Below are 15,025 nucleotides of genomic sequence, written 5' to 3'. Positions count from 1 at the left end.
GTGATACCAAAAGTACAGATAATTTGTTAATCATGCTTTTTTGAATGGAATTAGTATTTTCCTGTAGCAGAAAAAAAGATTTGATGAAATTGAACTTAGTTACTGGGGCAATCAATGCTCTGAAACTAACCTGCAAAAAAGTGTTTAATGTAAGGATTAACTCTTTGCAGCCTCAATAATCAAGGTGAAGAGCATCTAATTGTAAGATCAAAGGTGGTCGTGCTCTGATATGGGATTGCATGTGCCTCGTCCACTTTGTAAAATAGTCCATAGCTACAAGGACAAAACAATCGGTTGGAAAGTCTCAAGAATGTCCACCGCCACCAGCTCCATTGGGGATCTTGTCTGTAGACACTGGAGAGATGTATGTGATTGAGGGGTGGTGGATGAACAGCTCAGTATCTCACTTGCAGCCCATCCAGTGGAACTGTTGGCTCAGCTGCTACTGTAGTGTCTTAGAATTGCCAAAGTGTCCCACCCCTTGTTGGTCCGGATATTCGCTGAAGACTTTGTAACGTACACACCAGGGTATACTGTAAGCAGTTGTAGAACTTAGCATCGTGGAATCAGGCTTTCCAGTCTTCGGTAAAGCAGCCCACCCCAGACATCCAAATTGTCCCATTGTGTGCAATGTGCCTTAACTGTGGGCCCATTGGGTATGATGTCTGCCCATGGTGGGCACTGTCCATTTGTTAATTATCCACAAACTGCAGCAATTTTAGGGGCTTCCTTCTGTGCCCTCTGGAATTCAGTTTGTGTTGATGCCGTGCAGTGTGGTTAGCTCTTTATCTTTATCTCGTATTTCACAGCATTCAGTGAGAGAAGCCTGGTGTTGATCAACCCTAGCACAGTGGCTAAAGTTCTCCAAGAAACAAGGACTTTGTGAGAGGGCATCAGCATTGGACTGTTGACTTAAAGGTCTATACTTGATGATAAAGTCCTACGCCTGCAGTGATTCTATCTGCATTACCACCTAACCCTGTGGCTTTTTGAAATCTTGAATCCAGTTGAGCAAGGTGTGGTCCATCCGTAAAGTGAACTGGTGCCTGTAAATGTATGGGTGGAAGTGCCACAGACTGATAGATAGATAGATAGACTGGAGACCGCTACCAGAAGTTTCTAGGCAGCAGCTGTAGTAACCAATAACCCTCTCCACCGCTCCTTTCACATGGGACAAGACTGCTCCAATGCCCCGATTACTAGTGGCTGTGTCCATGATAAGTTGTGACTCTGGGTCAGGACATGTTAAAAACATGCAGCAATAAGAACACAGTCCCTGGTTGGTCAGTGTGTGTAGTGTTACTGCTGTGTTTGCAAATCCTCTCTAATTGCCAGTAATAAAATGCCAATCCCAGGAAACTGCGGAGCTCCTGAACATTACTGGGCTATGGCCCATCACTTATACTGGCACCCTTTTCAGGTTTAGTAGCTCTCCCTACTGCAGTGACCATATAACCCAAAAATTTGTTTGTTTTTTTTCTACAGTAGGTGACATTTTGCTGGGTTCAGCTGAAATCCTAGGTTTAAAATGACGAAAAACACTTTAAATAGGTGGGCCAGGTCTCTTTCAAAATTGGGGGCATGCAAAAAGATGTCATCCACATACAATATGCCAGCCAGCACTCTGTCCATGAGGCATTCAAAGGTGGCTGGGTTATTAAACAATCAGAAGCCACAACCTTTCCTGATGGTGAAGGCGGCCTTTTCTCTGGTCACTAGCCCTAAAGCGACTTGGTAATAGCCACTGTGCAAGTCCAAAGAGCTGAATCGGTTGGAGCTACTTACGTAATCCAAGGCATCATCTATATGAGGCAGCAGATAAGAGTGGTTTTGTGACAGTGTTTTAACTTCTTGTAGTCAACACAAAAGTGCTAGCTGCCATCCTTTTTCTTGACAAGGATTGCAGGAGCTGACCGTAAGCTTGATGACGGTTCAATCGTGCCTGCCTCAGCTATTTCCCAGATCTTTTCTTCGGCTATCTGACATTTAATGGATTGGAGTAGCACTGCCTGTGTTGACGTGATGCTAAACCAGATCTGTTTTGTTGCGGTCCTCATCATAAGCAGCAAAGATGTTCAAATGCTACTTCAGCAGAAGGCAGTCATTGGTGTTAGTGTTCTCGTAAATAAAAAGTGGTGCATTGCCATAAAGCCATGACAGCTGTATTGGCAACAGCAGAGGTGAATGTTGACGTGTCAGGGTCTGTCTAACAGTGGTGCTGTCTTTTAGCTTTTCTGAGCCAGAGGATGAATGCCACTGTCGAGATTGCATGCCAGTGGGACGTACCTGGTAGGAACCTGGATGTTTAGGGTTTGAAGGTGTGATCACAGCATCAGCTATTTCTCTCCCACGCAGATGCAGCTCTCCATTTCCAAAGTCCAGGTCCACTCTGGGTGCCATCTTCTCCAAGGATGCATTGGTCTTGATCTAGAGTCACCCAGAATTTGTGTTCATACCAGAGATACCCAATGGTAAGTCGTAACCTCCTTATGCCCCATATCTGAATTGCTTCTCTGGTGTCCATTTTCAGCCCTCACATGCTCCATTCTTTATCTCCACTAATAGCCTCACCCTCACCTAGGAAATGGTGGAGCTTCAATTTCACAGCAAAGGTGAGGGCTACTTGATAGACCAAGGTGGCCGATGATTAAAAAGCTTGTCCATGAAGTATTGGGGTGATGGGGTGGTGATGAAGAACGACAAAGCGTAGGCCTGAATATACAGTGCATCCGGAAAGTATTCACAGCGCAACACTTTTTCCACATTTTGTTATGTTACAGCCTTATTCCAAAATGGATTAAATTCATTTTTATCCTCAGAATTCTACACACAATACCCCATAATGACAACGTGAAAAAAGTTTACTTGAGATTTTTGCAAATTTATTAAAAATAAAAAAATTGAGAAAGCACATGTACATAAGTATTCACAGCCTTTGCCATGAAGCTCGAAATTGAGCTCAGGTGCATCCTGTTTCCCCTGATCATCCTTGAGATGTTTCTGCAGCTTAATTGGAGTCCATCTGTGGTAAATTCAGTTGGTTGGACATGATTTGGAAAGGCACACCTGTCTATATAAGGTCCCTGTGGTGTTATGGGTCCACAGCTCTCCCAGCAAAGGCCGTTTTTATTTAAATAAATAATCGCCGCGCTCGAGGTTTAGCGAGGAGGCGTGGTGGCTATAGCAAGCCACAGGGCGATCTGCGGTGTGAGCGTTTCTCACCTAAGTGCACAGGTGAGAGACTGCTCGCATCTATGATTGTTCCTGTGGCTAATGGGCTGCAGCTGCTATGTCCTCTCCACATATAAAGAGAAGCACGAGTTGGTTAGAAAAAGAGAAGTAAAAGGAAGGAAAGAGAGAACGGGAGGTAGCAGGAAGCAGGTGGAGAAAGCCGGTGTGAGGATGGAGAGCGAGCGAGCGAGCGAGCGAGAGCAGGCTCGTATTAGAGAAAGCAGGCAGCTGGGAAGAGAGCCCAAGTGGGGAGTGTTTGGCCAATACTCAGTGGGGCTGAGAAAGCGATTGCTCCAGCCGAGCGACTAAGTAGCTGGAGTGACCAGTGGAGGAATCGACTTGACCGTAGAAGGCAGCGGGAGTCGATGAGGCTTTGGACCGGTGTAGCCTCAATGTGAGCGCCTTGGCTGCTGGGGAATGATCCAAAGTCTTGGTCCGGTTCGGAGCCCGACGAAGCCAAGGAACGGAGGGCTACTGGACTAGGTTGAAGGGCAGCTGATCTTGCAGGTAGGCGACTCTCCTGTAGAGCAGACCAGATGGGCGTAGCAGGGGAGCCGCCATGGAAGCAGAAGACACCGGTCTTGTGGTTTTAACATTACTTCCTGTGACATTTTACTTCGAGGTTCTTAGAAGAGTTTTTCTATTTATTGATTTTAACCTTCATGTTTCATTTTATGGATTATTTATTTAATGAAGACATTTGAATGAACTGCACAGCACTTTATTAGAACACTGATTGTTTTGATTGTTCTTTGAATAAAAGCACTTTGCACATTTAATACATCATCCCCTTGCTCAATTGTTTGTTGCCTCACTGTCTAGCTCATCGGTGACATTACCGACGGTGTTGGGTTCAAGGGCTCCCTAACAGCTGATGGGAGCATGGAGCGGAACCTGCATCGTCAAAGTCCCACAGTTGACAGTTCATGTCAGAGCACAAACCAAGCATGAAATCAAAGGAACTGTCTGTAGACCTCTGAGACAGGATTGTCTTGAGGCACAAATCTGAGGAAGGTTACAGAAAAATTTCTGCTGCTTTGAAGGTCCCAATGAGCACAGTGGCCTCCATCATCCATAAGTGGAAGAAGTTCGAAACCACCAGGACTCTTCCTAGAGCTGGCCGGCCATCTAAACTGAGCGATCGGAGGAGAAGGGCCTTAGTCAGGGAGTTGACCAAGAACCTGATGGTCACTCTGTCAGAGCTCCAGAGGTCCTCTGTGGAGAGAGGAGAACCTTCCAGAAGGACAACCATCTCTGCAGCAATCCATCAATCAGGCCTGTATGGTAGAGTGGCCAGACGGAAGCCACTACTTAGTAAAAGGCACATGGCAGCCCACCTGGAATTTGCCAAAAGGCACCTGAAGGACTCTCAGACCATGAGAAAGAAAATTCTCTGGTCTGATGAGACAAAGATTGAACTCTTTGGTATGAATGCCAGGCGTCACGTTTGGAGGAAACCTGGCACCGCTCATCACCAGGCCAATACCATCCCTACAGTGAAGCATGGTGGTGGCAGCATCATGCTGTGGGGATGTTTTTCAGCAGCAGGGACTGGGAGACTAGTCAGGATAAAGGGAAAGATGACTGCAGCAATGTACAGAGACATCCTGGATGAAAACCTGCTCCAGAGTGCTCTTGACCTCAGACTCGGGCGACGGTTCATCTTTCAGCAGGACAACGACCCTAAGCACACAGCCAAGATATCAAAGGAGTGGCTTCAGGACAACTCTGTGAATGTCCTTGAGTGGCCCAGCCAGAGCCCAGACTTGAATCCGATTGAACATCTCTGGAGAGATCTTAAAATGGCTGTGCACCGACGCTTCCCATCCAACCTGATGGAGCTTGAGAGGTGCTGCAAAGAGGAATGGGCGAAACTGGCCAAGGATAGGTGTGCCAAGCTTGTGGCATCATATTCAAAAAGACTTGAGGCTGTAATTGCTGCCAAAGGTGCATCGACAAAGTATTGAGCAAAGGCTGTGAATACTTATGTACATGTGATTTCTCAGTTTTTTTATTTTTAATAAATTTGCAAAAACCTCAAGTAAACTTTTTTCATGTTGTCATTATGGGGTGTTGTGTGTAGAATTCTGAGGAAAAAAATGAATTTAATCCATTTTGGAATAAGGCTGTAACATAACAAAATGTGGAAAAAGTGATGCGCTGTGAATACTTTCTGGATGCACTGTAGAGCCATCGAGCAACTGGCTAACACTTTGGCTCATCAACATGCCACATATACTCCAGGATAAAGAATGCAAGAACAACAAGGACAGAGAAATGTATGGCAACAAATGAAATGATTGTCAAATACAACATCTGTCTGTAAGTCCTCGCATGATTTCTCATCTCATAAGTACTTGCATTTTCTTCTTTATGCACCAGTGTTAAAATGTCTATTTATATGCACGCTGTGAAGTTGTAATATAAATTATTGCAATCATTTTACATGTTTTTAATGCAATGTAATTTAATACCATTGTACTGAATAGTATGACACAGTCTAGGACTATCTGAAAATAAACCTGATCTACTTCTCCAGTGCCCATTCGTCACCAGTCACACTTTCATCCACTGCAGGATTTGCACATGTATCACCTTTCACTTCAGTTGTTGAATGTTCTTTGCAGACAAAGTCATTGCAAGAAGAACATCTCATCTTTGTCATACATAGGTAAGCACGGTGCACCAAATGCACCATATGGAACTTGTGACTGTGCATTCACTCATAAAACTGACTGGGGGGTACACTCAAAGAAAACCATTGCAACACTGTACTTGTAGTGAATCAAGCTGAAGATCGATGGCGGATGCTGCTGGTAGGTTCAATTAAAAGGACGTTAGACAAAAATAACTGAGATTGGTGTACAAAATACACCAGCGTGAGTAGTTAAGGGTTAAATCCAGGGCCGGATTAAGAGCTATGGGGGCCTGTAGCACATTTCAAATTTGGGGGCCTTTTTGGTCTGCATCATCTGAAGTTTAGATTCTGAACAGTTCAAACCGGACTAAATAATTATTTTACTCTTGATTAGAATAAGAATCTTATAATATTTATGTGAATTTTATGTGTTGGGCCCCTAAAGTTTTGTTGTGTAAGAAATTTACAGTTTAAAAACGTAAAGATAATAAAGACCAGTTTTTCAATGCTACACTTTTTCATTAAATATTGGGTCCACCATTTGGGGGCCCCCGAAATTGCGGGGCCCGTAGCATATGCTACATGTGCCTATTGGTTAATCCGGCACTGGTTAAATCAGTAGTTGGTTCAAGAGCACTACTTACGAAAGTTACATCAGCCGTGTGCTCACGTTGGGGCAGAAAGTATGGATCTGTGTAAAAACTTTTAAAAACCGGGAAGGATCTAATCAATAGCATTTTAGAATAAGCATTTCAATTGGGGAAAAAGATTTTCTTCCCTTTTTCCTATTCTTTAAGTTTTACTCTAACTGTTGGCCTAGCTCTCTTTCTCATGGGTGGGGGTTGATTTGAACTTAATTTTGCCAATTTTGACTTGCATGTATGGAATGTTACTTGTTCTTAATAAATTCAATAAAATGTTAAAAAAGGAATGTTTTATAGTGAAAACAAAAGAATGCGTGATCATAAAGGAAATGTTCACCTTCCTGTATATGGACCGACCACCTGTATTTGAGGACGGGAGTCTGCCTGTTTCCTAGTATTAAATATTGCTTGCATCGAGTCACCTCCGATCTGCTAAGATCTTCCAATTCATTTCTGCAGTTTGAATCATGGACTACAGTTTCCAAAAGTCTGTCCTAAATTTTTAATTTGATCAGACCATGCGGTGGCAGCGGATGTCCACGTGCAGAACCAAGCGTTCCGATCAAAATGACACACTTAAGTGCAGATGAGAAAAGCAATGAAACAAATGCGAGACTGTACACGTTTCTGGAATATATTAGTAAATCTTTATTAAGTTAAACAAAAAAAATCATATTCTCTCAATTACTTCATAGATTTGGCTCTGTATGTGAGTGAACTATTAGCTGCCTTAATCAAAGTGAAGGTCATTTCTATCACCGTCTTCACAAACACATCAGCAGAAGTGCAACATAGGAGGAAATGGAATCCCGAAAACACTGCAGTTGACAGACAAGTGCGCGCGCTGTACAGCAGACATCTCTTCTGACAAATGAAATTTCAAGTATAAGCAGTATGACAATCCAGTCCCTGGACAAAATGTCATGCGTAGGACATCTTGCCAAGGTAGTTTGCGGGGACATAGCCCTTCTGTTCATTGGCTTCTGCCAGCCACCATTCTCGATTGCCGCTTGCATCACAAAACTTAAGTATCCGCACTCGTTGGTACTCCAGCAGACTGAGCTCCTGTTCACACCGAGCTTGAAAGGGGTAGACAGCATAGAAAATCTGCAAGAAAAAAAAGAGAAAACTTAAGATTTGATTAGGGAGGCCCGCACTTCACCTTATTGCGGCGCTGATTTAAATAAATTTGCAAACCCCGCCCCTTCCCCTTAAAGCATAATAAAATATTCCAATCAGGTGAGGAAGTCCAAATACTGATTAGACATTCGAACAAATGAGGAACTTTAGATATAGAAAATCTGTTTTTTTTTTGTCATCGGTAACAGGCATTGTTGGAACAGAGAGCAGCGATCCATTAAATCTAACATGTTAGCAGCAAGCAGTACTTCGCTAATTATTCAGTAATTTGGCAGATTAACCAGTCATTAGGTGAGGCGATGGGAGTTCTAAATGACTTGTTTTACCAAATTGATTGTTTCTGCACGAGCTTCTCCTCGCGGGACATCCAAGTTTATCGAACGCTGCTCCCTTGGTAAAAAAAAAAAAAAAATCTAGGAAATCGACGATTTAATTCAAACTGTTTGAACAGGAAGGATGCCTAGGAATATGCGTATGCAATAATCCAGTTTGGCCTGAAGATGGCAGTGTGGTCAATATTATGGAAAACGAATACAGGCCCTAATAAATAAAATAAAATAACGGTATTCAGTCATGTTCTCCGCTGAGAGGAGAGCTCGTGTCAACAGCAGGCGCCACCATTTCATTTCCCCTTGGAGCATTTAAGTCAGAGATGGCATTTCAAATAAGATAAGTGATTGATGTAAAAGTCTAATATCACTCGAAATGGCAAAAACAGTACAAGGAGCGGAAACCTTTATGAAATAAAAACTAATAAAAAACAGACATACAATAAACTGTATTCTAGATTGCATAATTTAAATTATAATTCTATTTTTGTAATATTACATTTGAATTATATAAAAGACCGCACGACAGCATTCAAGAAGGCATCTTTCCGGACTGAGGCGAAGTGGTCGTTTTCCCTCTGCATTCATCCTGCGGCCATTAACAAATTCATTCAGAACGTCTAGCACTTTGCAGCGGAGGTTATACGATTACGTGGGGGCTAAGAAGTCAGCGGTAAAGCCTCTGGGGACAGCCTTGACCCTCGAATAAATTAATTATCAGCCATTTAACAAGCTGCCAATCACTAGGCTTAGAAGAAAACCGGCACACGTCGGGCAGCAGCGCACCTCGAGGGCGGCCGGTGGGCGCTGCTGTCAGGGCACTGACCCCCGAGCGTCTGCTTTATTAAGCTTAATTAAACCCAAATTAGCGAGGGCTTCACAATCAATGTGTGACCAGCGAAGAGTTTAACAGCTCCGACGCGACAGACACATTAGATTCTGCTAATTCATTTAAAAGGCTAAACCGGGAAAGTAAAAAAAGATGTGTCTTTGTACAAAACAAAAGGCGCTATAGGAAGGGCCAGTGACTCCGGATGGCATTGGACATAAAACATGAAGCAAGCTGGCTAGAAATTCAGTATGGCTGTGTGAAAACGACGCCATAAAAAAGTAAATAAATAAAATAAAAAGAAACCAGTTAACAAATCATAAACTAATGCATGCCTGTCCTTTTATTGAAGCAGCTGTTTATTCAAAAACCTGACAGGTAAGAATACATGGAATTCACATTGGTCAACAGTTAAATTTAAATTAAACTGGTCTACAATTAAATGTGTGAATTTCAAAAATGAACTAAACTAGTGCCTGAGAGACGGTAAAAGGTAGAAACGAGGGATAATATTCAGAACTCCATGGATGAAAAATTGATCCTGTTTCTTTGAAAGAATAACACTATATTTTAAAATGTTTATCAAAGACAGAGAGAAACATGGATATGCCATAGATAGATAGATAGATAGATAGATAGATAGATAGATAGATAGATAGATAGATAAAATGCCAAACAGGATGAATGGGCAATCCCGACCAGGAGAGGGAAAGGTTCCTTACCCAGATGGGAGGCCCCAGCTAGATGGACGAACATCCCGACTAAGAGAGAGGAAGGTTCCTTACCCGGACGGGATGCCCCCAGTTTGTTGGATAGGCGTCTCGGCCAGATTTGTGTTCACTACATTTGCAGGAAAAAATGGAAAAGACAGGGAAGTACTGTCACTGGGGGCTGTTTATTCCCCCAGTACACTAGGTGGCAGCTTCCCTCAGGCAGAGCTCCCAGTCATACTCCCGCAGGGCACCATGGGACATGTAGTCTCGGAGAACAACCCTGTCTGGGTGTGTGGCTGCCATTAAAGGGAGCTGTAAGAAGGGTGCACACATTGAAGGAGGTTCCAACTGACCCCAGCTGTGCTGCCAGGCTGTAGTCCATTTAATACCAGAAGTACTCCCGGGGATAAAAGGAGCCACACCGTCTCATCAGGTGAGCTTAGTTGGGAGGAAGTGTACAAAGCTTGCCTGGAGGAGAGATAGAGAATTTGTGTAGAGAACTCTGTTTAATTAGGACTTCGATCTGTATAAGGTATTGGATTTAATAAAACCACTTTTATTGAAACCTTGTCTGTTTGTCTGCATTTGTGTTCTGGGGTTGAGGTGTGGGAATGCCCTCTAGTGTCCATAATAGATAGATAGATAGATAGATAGATAGATAGATAGATAGATAGATAGATAGATAGATAGATAATGGGTAGCTTGCTCTCTAATCTGACATTATGTTTCAAGGCACAAATGGTAAATAATATATGTAGTATAAATTTTGAGTATTTCAGAAACAAAATAGAATTGTACCACTAAACAGTTAGCAAAAAATATGTAGGAAATTTGGGTGGCATAGTGGCTGTGCTGCATCTTCGCAACAAGGAGACCAGGGTTCAAGTCCCGGCTGGTCTCTGTGTGGAGTTTGCATGTTCTTCTCATGTTCATGAGGGGTTTCTTCCAGGTGCTGCAGGTCTCCTCATACCAATGTAAAGACATGCAGGTTAGTTGGGTTGGTCAATGCTAAATTCCCGCCTGGTGTGTGTGCGTGTGTTCCATCTGCAAATGGACTGTTGCCCACTGCAGGGACTGTTTCTGCCTTGTACTGAATGCTTGCTGGGATAGGCTTCAGCCTCTTGGTGATCCTTCATTGGTCAAGTGGATTTGGGCGATGGGGTGGATATGAGAAATCTATACAGTATCCCACAGACCATAATGAGAAACTGGTAAGTTTAATGAACATTTTTTGTTAGCATGGTTACCTCTTCATTACCTGTTGATCGTCTGTGTTGCCAGAGCTGTCCATTGTCATCTGTCTCAGTCCAGTCTTGTATATCATTGATTGAGGAAAAACTATTTAAGCTTTTCATACTGTTCCTTTTGCTGCATTGACGAAAATGCTAACATCATCAAAGTCCACCTCTCTGTCCTGTGGATTTCCGTTTCTGCTCCTTTATGGGATTATACGCTTTAGGAATGAGGAGTAGACATAGCCTTTTTTCACCTGAATTAAATGCAAAACCAAAATTAATATGTATTGTTAACACCATATTTCTCTAATAAGTGTGTGTTGCTTTAAACCTATACAACCTACCCCTCAAGACACAAAAATGAACATATTATAGTCATTTATGCACTGGTGACACTTGAAAGTATTTTTGTAGGTAACTTTATTTTCTCACATGAATGATGTACTATGATTTACTTCAAAACTAATTTTTTTGATTATAGCTGCATGTGGTAATTTATAAAACCTTTCTGCCTCCTCACGTGGCTTAAAATTGCAGTTAATGGAGGCAAGAGTCCCAATGTGAACGAAAAGCCTTATAACTTACTGCATGGTTCATCTCAGACGATAGAAGGACCCAGAATAATCAATGAAATAAAAGTGATATATTGCATTGTTGAGACTTTTGACCACTATTGAACATGACCTCTCCTTCTGCACCTTAAACTTCATTAGTTTCACCAGCATATCTGCCTCAGGCTACGCGGTTCTCTTTATATGCTCCGAGAAGTGTGGTTATGGGTAGCTGGCTTTGTGAAGTTACAAGCATACTTTGAACTGTAATTCTAATGCTTAGACAAGTTTTGGTTGATTTGCTTTTATTCAAAATATGAAATATATGACAAATAAATATGAATATGAAAAATATGACAAACAAACAATCACATACCAGACAAAACCTCTACACGTGAGTAGAGTACAGTGGACGGCTTGTAGCTTCTCTGAGACTCAGGGGCAGCCAGTGGGGCACATGTAAGAAATGTTAAATAATGGTCCATGAGAGTAAATGCCTCTGCTGTAAGGATTAAGTGTTTTCAGTTGGCATTATTGGACATCAACACCACTTTGTCTCGTGGTGCCATCATTTATGTTGGTGAGTGAGAGGAGTTTCTATTTTAAATGGTGCAACTCAAACCACCTACAACTGAACACCAGCAAAACCAAGGAGCTGGTGGTGGATTTTAGGAGGACCAGGCCCCTCCTGGACCCCATGATCATTAGAAGTGACTGTGTGCAGAGGGTGCAGATCTGTAAATACCTGGGAGTGCAGTTGGATGATAAACTGAACTGAACTGCCAATACTGATGCTGTGTGCAAGAGAGGACAGAGCCAACTATACTTACTTAGAAGGCTGGCGTCCTTCAACATAATAATAGCAATAAGATGCTGCAGATGTTCTATCAGACAGTTGTGGCGAGCACCCTCGTCTACATGGTGGTGTGCTGGGGAGGCAGCATAAAGAAGAGAGGCCGCACGCCTGGACTAACTGGTGAGGAAGGCAGGCTGTATTGTAGGCACGGAGCTGGACAGTTTGACATCCGTGGCAGAGCGTCGGGCGCTGAGCAGGCTCCTGTCAATCATGGAGAATCCACTGTATCCACTAAACAGTATCATCTCCAGACAGAGGAGCAGCTTAAGCGACAGACTGCTGTCACTGTCCTGCTCCACTGACAGACTGAGGAGATCGTTCCTCCCCCACACTATGCAACTCTTCAATTCCACCGGGGGATTTTAACGTTAACATTATACAAAGTTATTGTCTGTTATACCTACATTTTTATCACTCTTTAATTTAATATTTTTTTATCAGTATGCTGCTGCTAGAGTATGTGAATTTCCCCTTGGATTAATAAAGTATCTATCTATCTATCTATCTATCTATCCTATCTATCTATCTATCTATCTATCTATCTATCTATCTATCTATCTATCTATCTATCTATCTATCTATCTATCTATCTATCTAATCCAGAAAATCCATTACAATATTTACAAAATATATATATATATCATGAAGTGATTAAGGCAGGAAGGACCAAATGCATAACTTCAGTATGTCTGATTACAGACCTTGTTGGGCTGTGATGTCATAACCTTGCAGGCTGACCGTTATAATGTAGCCTGATAGATATGTGATCTTCCTGGCTTCCCATTCTGTGTTCTGGAATATTCTGTTAGTCTGGGAACAGATATTTAACCTAAGATAATTAGCTGTAGCTTTAAAGCATCAAGATTATTAAAGGGTTTACTGGAACATGTACACTTGTGATTTATTCATTTTTTTAGTACATCTGGGGTATGCACATTTGCACACCATTTGTGGCTTTTAAGGCTGTGCTAAATATGCACAAATGTTTTTTCTGGGTTGTTATTTCTTACTACAGGCCACATTTTTTTATACGTTATTGTTTTTAACATGAAAATTTCACTGAGATGAGCAGGGAGGAGCAGTTATACCTTTAACTCTGGAAAGACAAAGCAAAAAATCTGTAAAAAAAAACCTACACTATTTTCTGGTTTGTTTGGGTATCATAAACACAAAAGGCCTACTTTGTGAAACTGAGAGATGGCCACATTGCAGTGGATATTATAAAACTTTTGTTTCAAATTTGTATTGGCGTATTTGTATTTTTCCAGCATTTTAATGGTGTTTCGCAAACATTTTTCATTAATTTTTTGGGTGCTCTTCATACATGTTAAAGCATTTTTCAGGTGTTTCTCAAGCATTATCAAAGGGAGAATTTTGCAGGGACAATAAGAGTGATGTCATTTTTTTGTCAACTTTTTGTGGGTTGTGAGGTGAATGTTGTATTCCTCAATGTCTTCTATAACAATATTGCTTTTTAATTTAGGGCAATCACTGTACTGAAGACAAGGTGTCATCAGTGCCATTAGTGCCATCAGCACAGATAATTGGGTTCATCCTGTACTGCAGCAAAGGGAGTCTAGATGACATATATAAAAAATATCCTCTTATTTTGCACAGATATTGCCTGCTGTTCTAGTGAAACATCGTTCATCACTGTGTATGTGTGTCACGCATGTGCGTTGGAAGATCTCCTTGCTGGCCCACTCGAGGGATGTGTTAACCCACTAGGGCAAGAGGTCACGCTGTCACTAACTGTGTCTTCTCTTTCTCTCCCCACATCTCTGAGAAGCCACCCAATGCGGTCAATTAGTTCCGCCTCTTCCTGTTTTCACAAAATAAGAAGCCGAGTGCCTTGAACAAGATTTCTTTTCAGACTGAGACCTGGCTGCGCCAGAGTTTCTTGGGAAATCTATTTGCTTCAAAATAGCAGCTAACCACAGTTTGTGTTTTCTGTTAATTTGTTGCCCTCTGGGCTATTGTATCTTCCTGCCTGAAGGCGCTTATGTTAGAAGAAAAAGAACAAGGAATTAAACTGGACAACCCGGTTGGCATCCCAACTATTCTTCAGTTGTCACGGTTTGCTTTCTCTTGTGCCTGGCCACATTACAATGTGTATGCTTCAGTTGTCTAGTGACAGCTAGTGAGGAAGCATGTGTGTGGTGTGCAGTCAAGTGACAAGACTTGAACAGATGATATATTCATATACATTTCCTGTATGGGCTGAGGGGTGCATTTAATGCGCCCAGTTTACATTCACAGGGAACCAGTGATTCTCACAGAAGCACTAAGTATGAGTTAAGAAGCAAATGTGGTGGACAGTATGCCGATTATTTGCAGGGCTCAATCGCACTGCCAATCAGAAGAGTGTGCTGTGTATAATCCACTAAAACTAAACATGTTCTTCATTTATAGGTTTTTGTTAATCTAGTTATTTGCCATATATATTGTGAAAAAGTATGATCTGGTGGCACAGTGGCTACTGTTCATACCACAAATTTGCTGGGGCTTGAGTTAAGGATGGAAAAAGGGGATGGGTGTTATTTATTTAAATTGCAAAACATGAAGACTTAAACGTAAACTGTTAATTGAGAAGTATTACTGATGCATATTTAGTATTCACTGTTAAAACAGGTAAGCATATACTGTTAAGGACTCTCACTGAAACCAATCAATTCAGAAGTGCGGGCAGAATTTTCAATCCCCATACTGACCGTGGCACTGTGTGAGGCAGGAATGACAGCTCTGCGCTACTATTTTGCCGATGTTAAAACATCTGTATTAAATTTATTAAACTTTAACCTGAAAAAAAAAACTAAATGTATTAATATAGCATCTATTCAGTTCTTGTCACGTGACTGC

The 15,025-nt window shown here is 41.9% G+C and overlaps 1 protein-coding gene across 1 annotated transcript in view; it reads right to left on the bottom strand.

Annotated features, from left to right (window-relative positions):
* Positions 1 to 7,121: 7,121 nt before the first annotated feature.
* Positions 7,122 to 15,025, bottom strand: part of LOC114654567 (Rho guanine nucleotide exchange factor (GEF) 38) — a 56,900-nt gene continuing 48,996 nt past the window's right edge. The window contains exons 7-8 of the mRNA XM_051929458.1: positions 10,772 to 11,013; positions 7,122 to 7,620 (exon numbers count right to left, since the gene is read on the bottom strand). Of these exons, the coding sequence (XP_051785418.1) occupies positions 10,919 to 11,013 (95 nt within the window). The 3' untranslated portion in view covers positions 7,122 to 7,620; positions 10,772 to 10,918. The remainder of the gene's footprint in view (positions 7,621 to 10,771; positions 11,014 to 15,025) is intronic.

The sequence above is a fragment of the Erpetoichthys calabaricus genome, chromosome 7 (assembly GCF_900747795.2).
Source record: "Erpetoichthys calabaricus chromosome 7, fErpCal1.3, whole genome shotgun sequence".
Lineage (NCBI taxonomy): Eukaryota > Metazoa > Chordata > Cladistia > Polypteriformes > Polypteridae > Erpetoichthys > Erpetoichthys calabaricus.
Note: the sequence above shows the minus strand (reverse complement) of the source record. Positions and strands in the feature narration are given on the sequence as shown.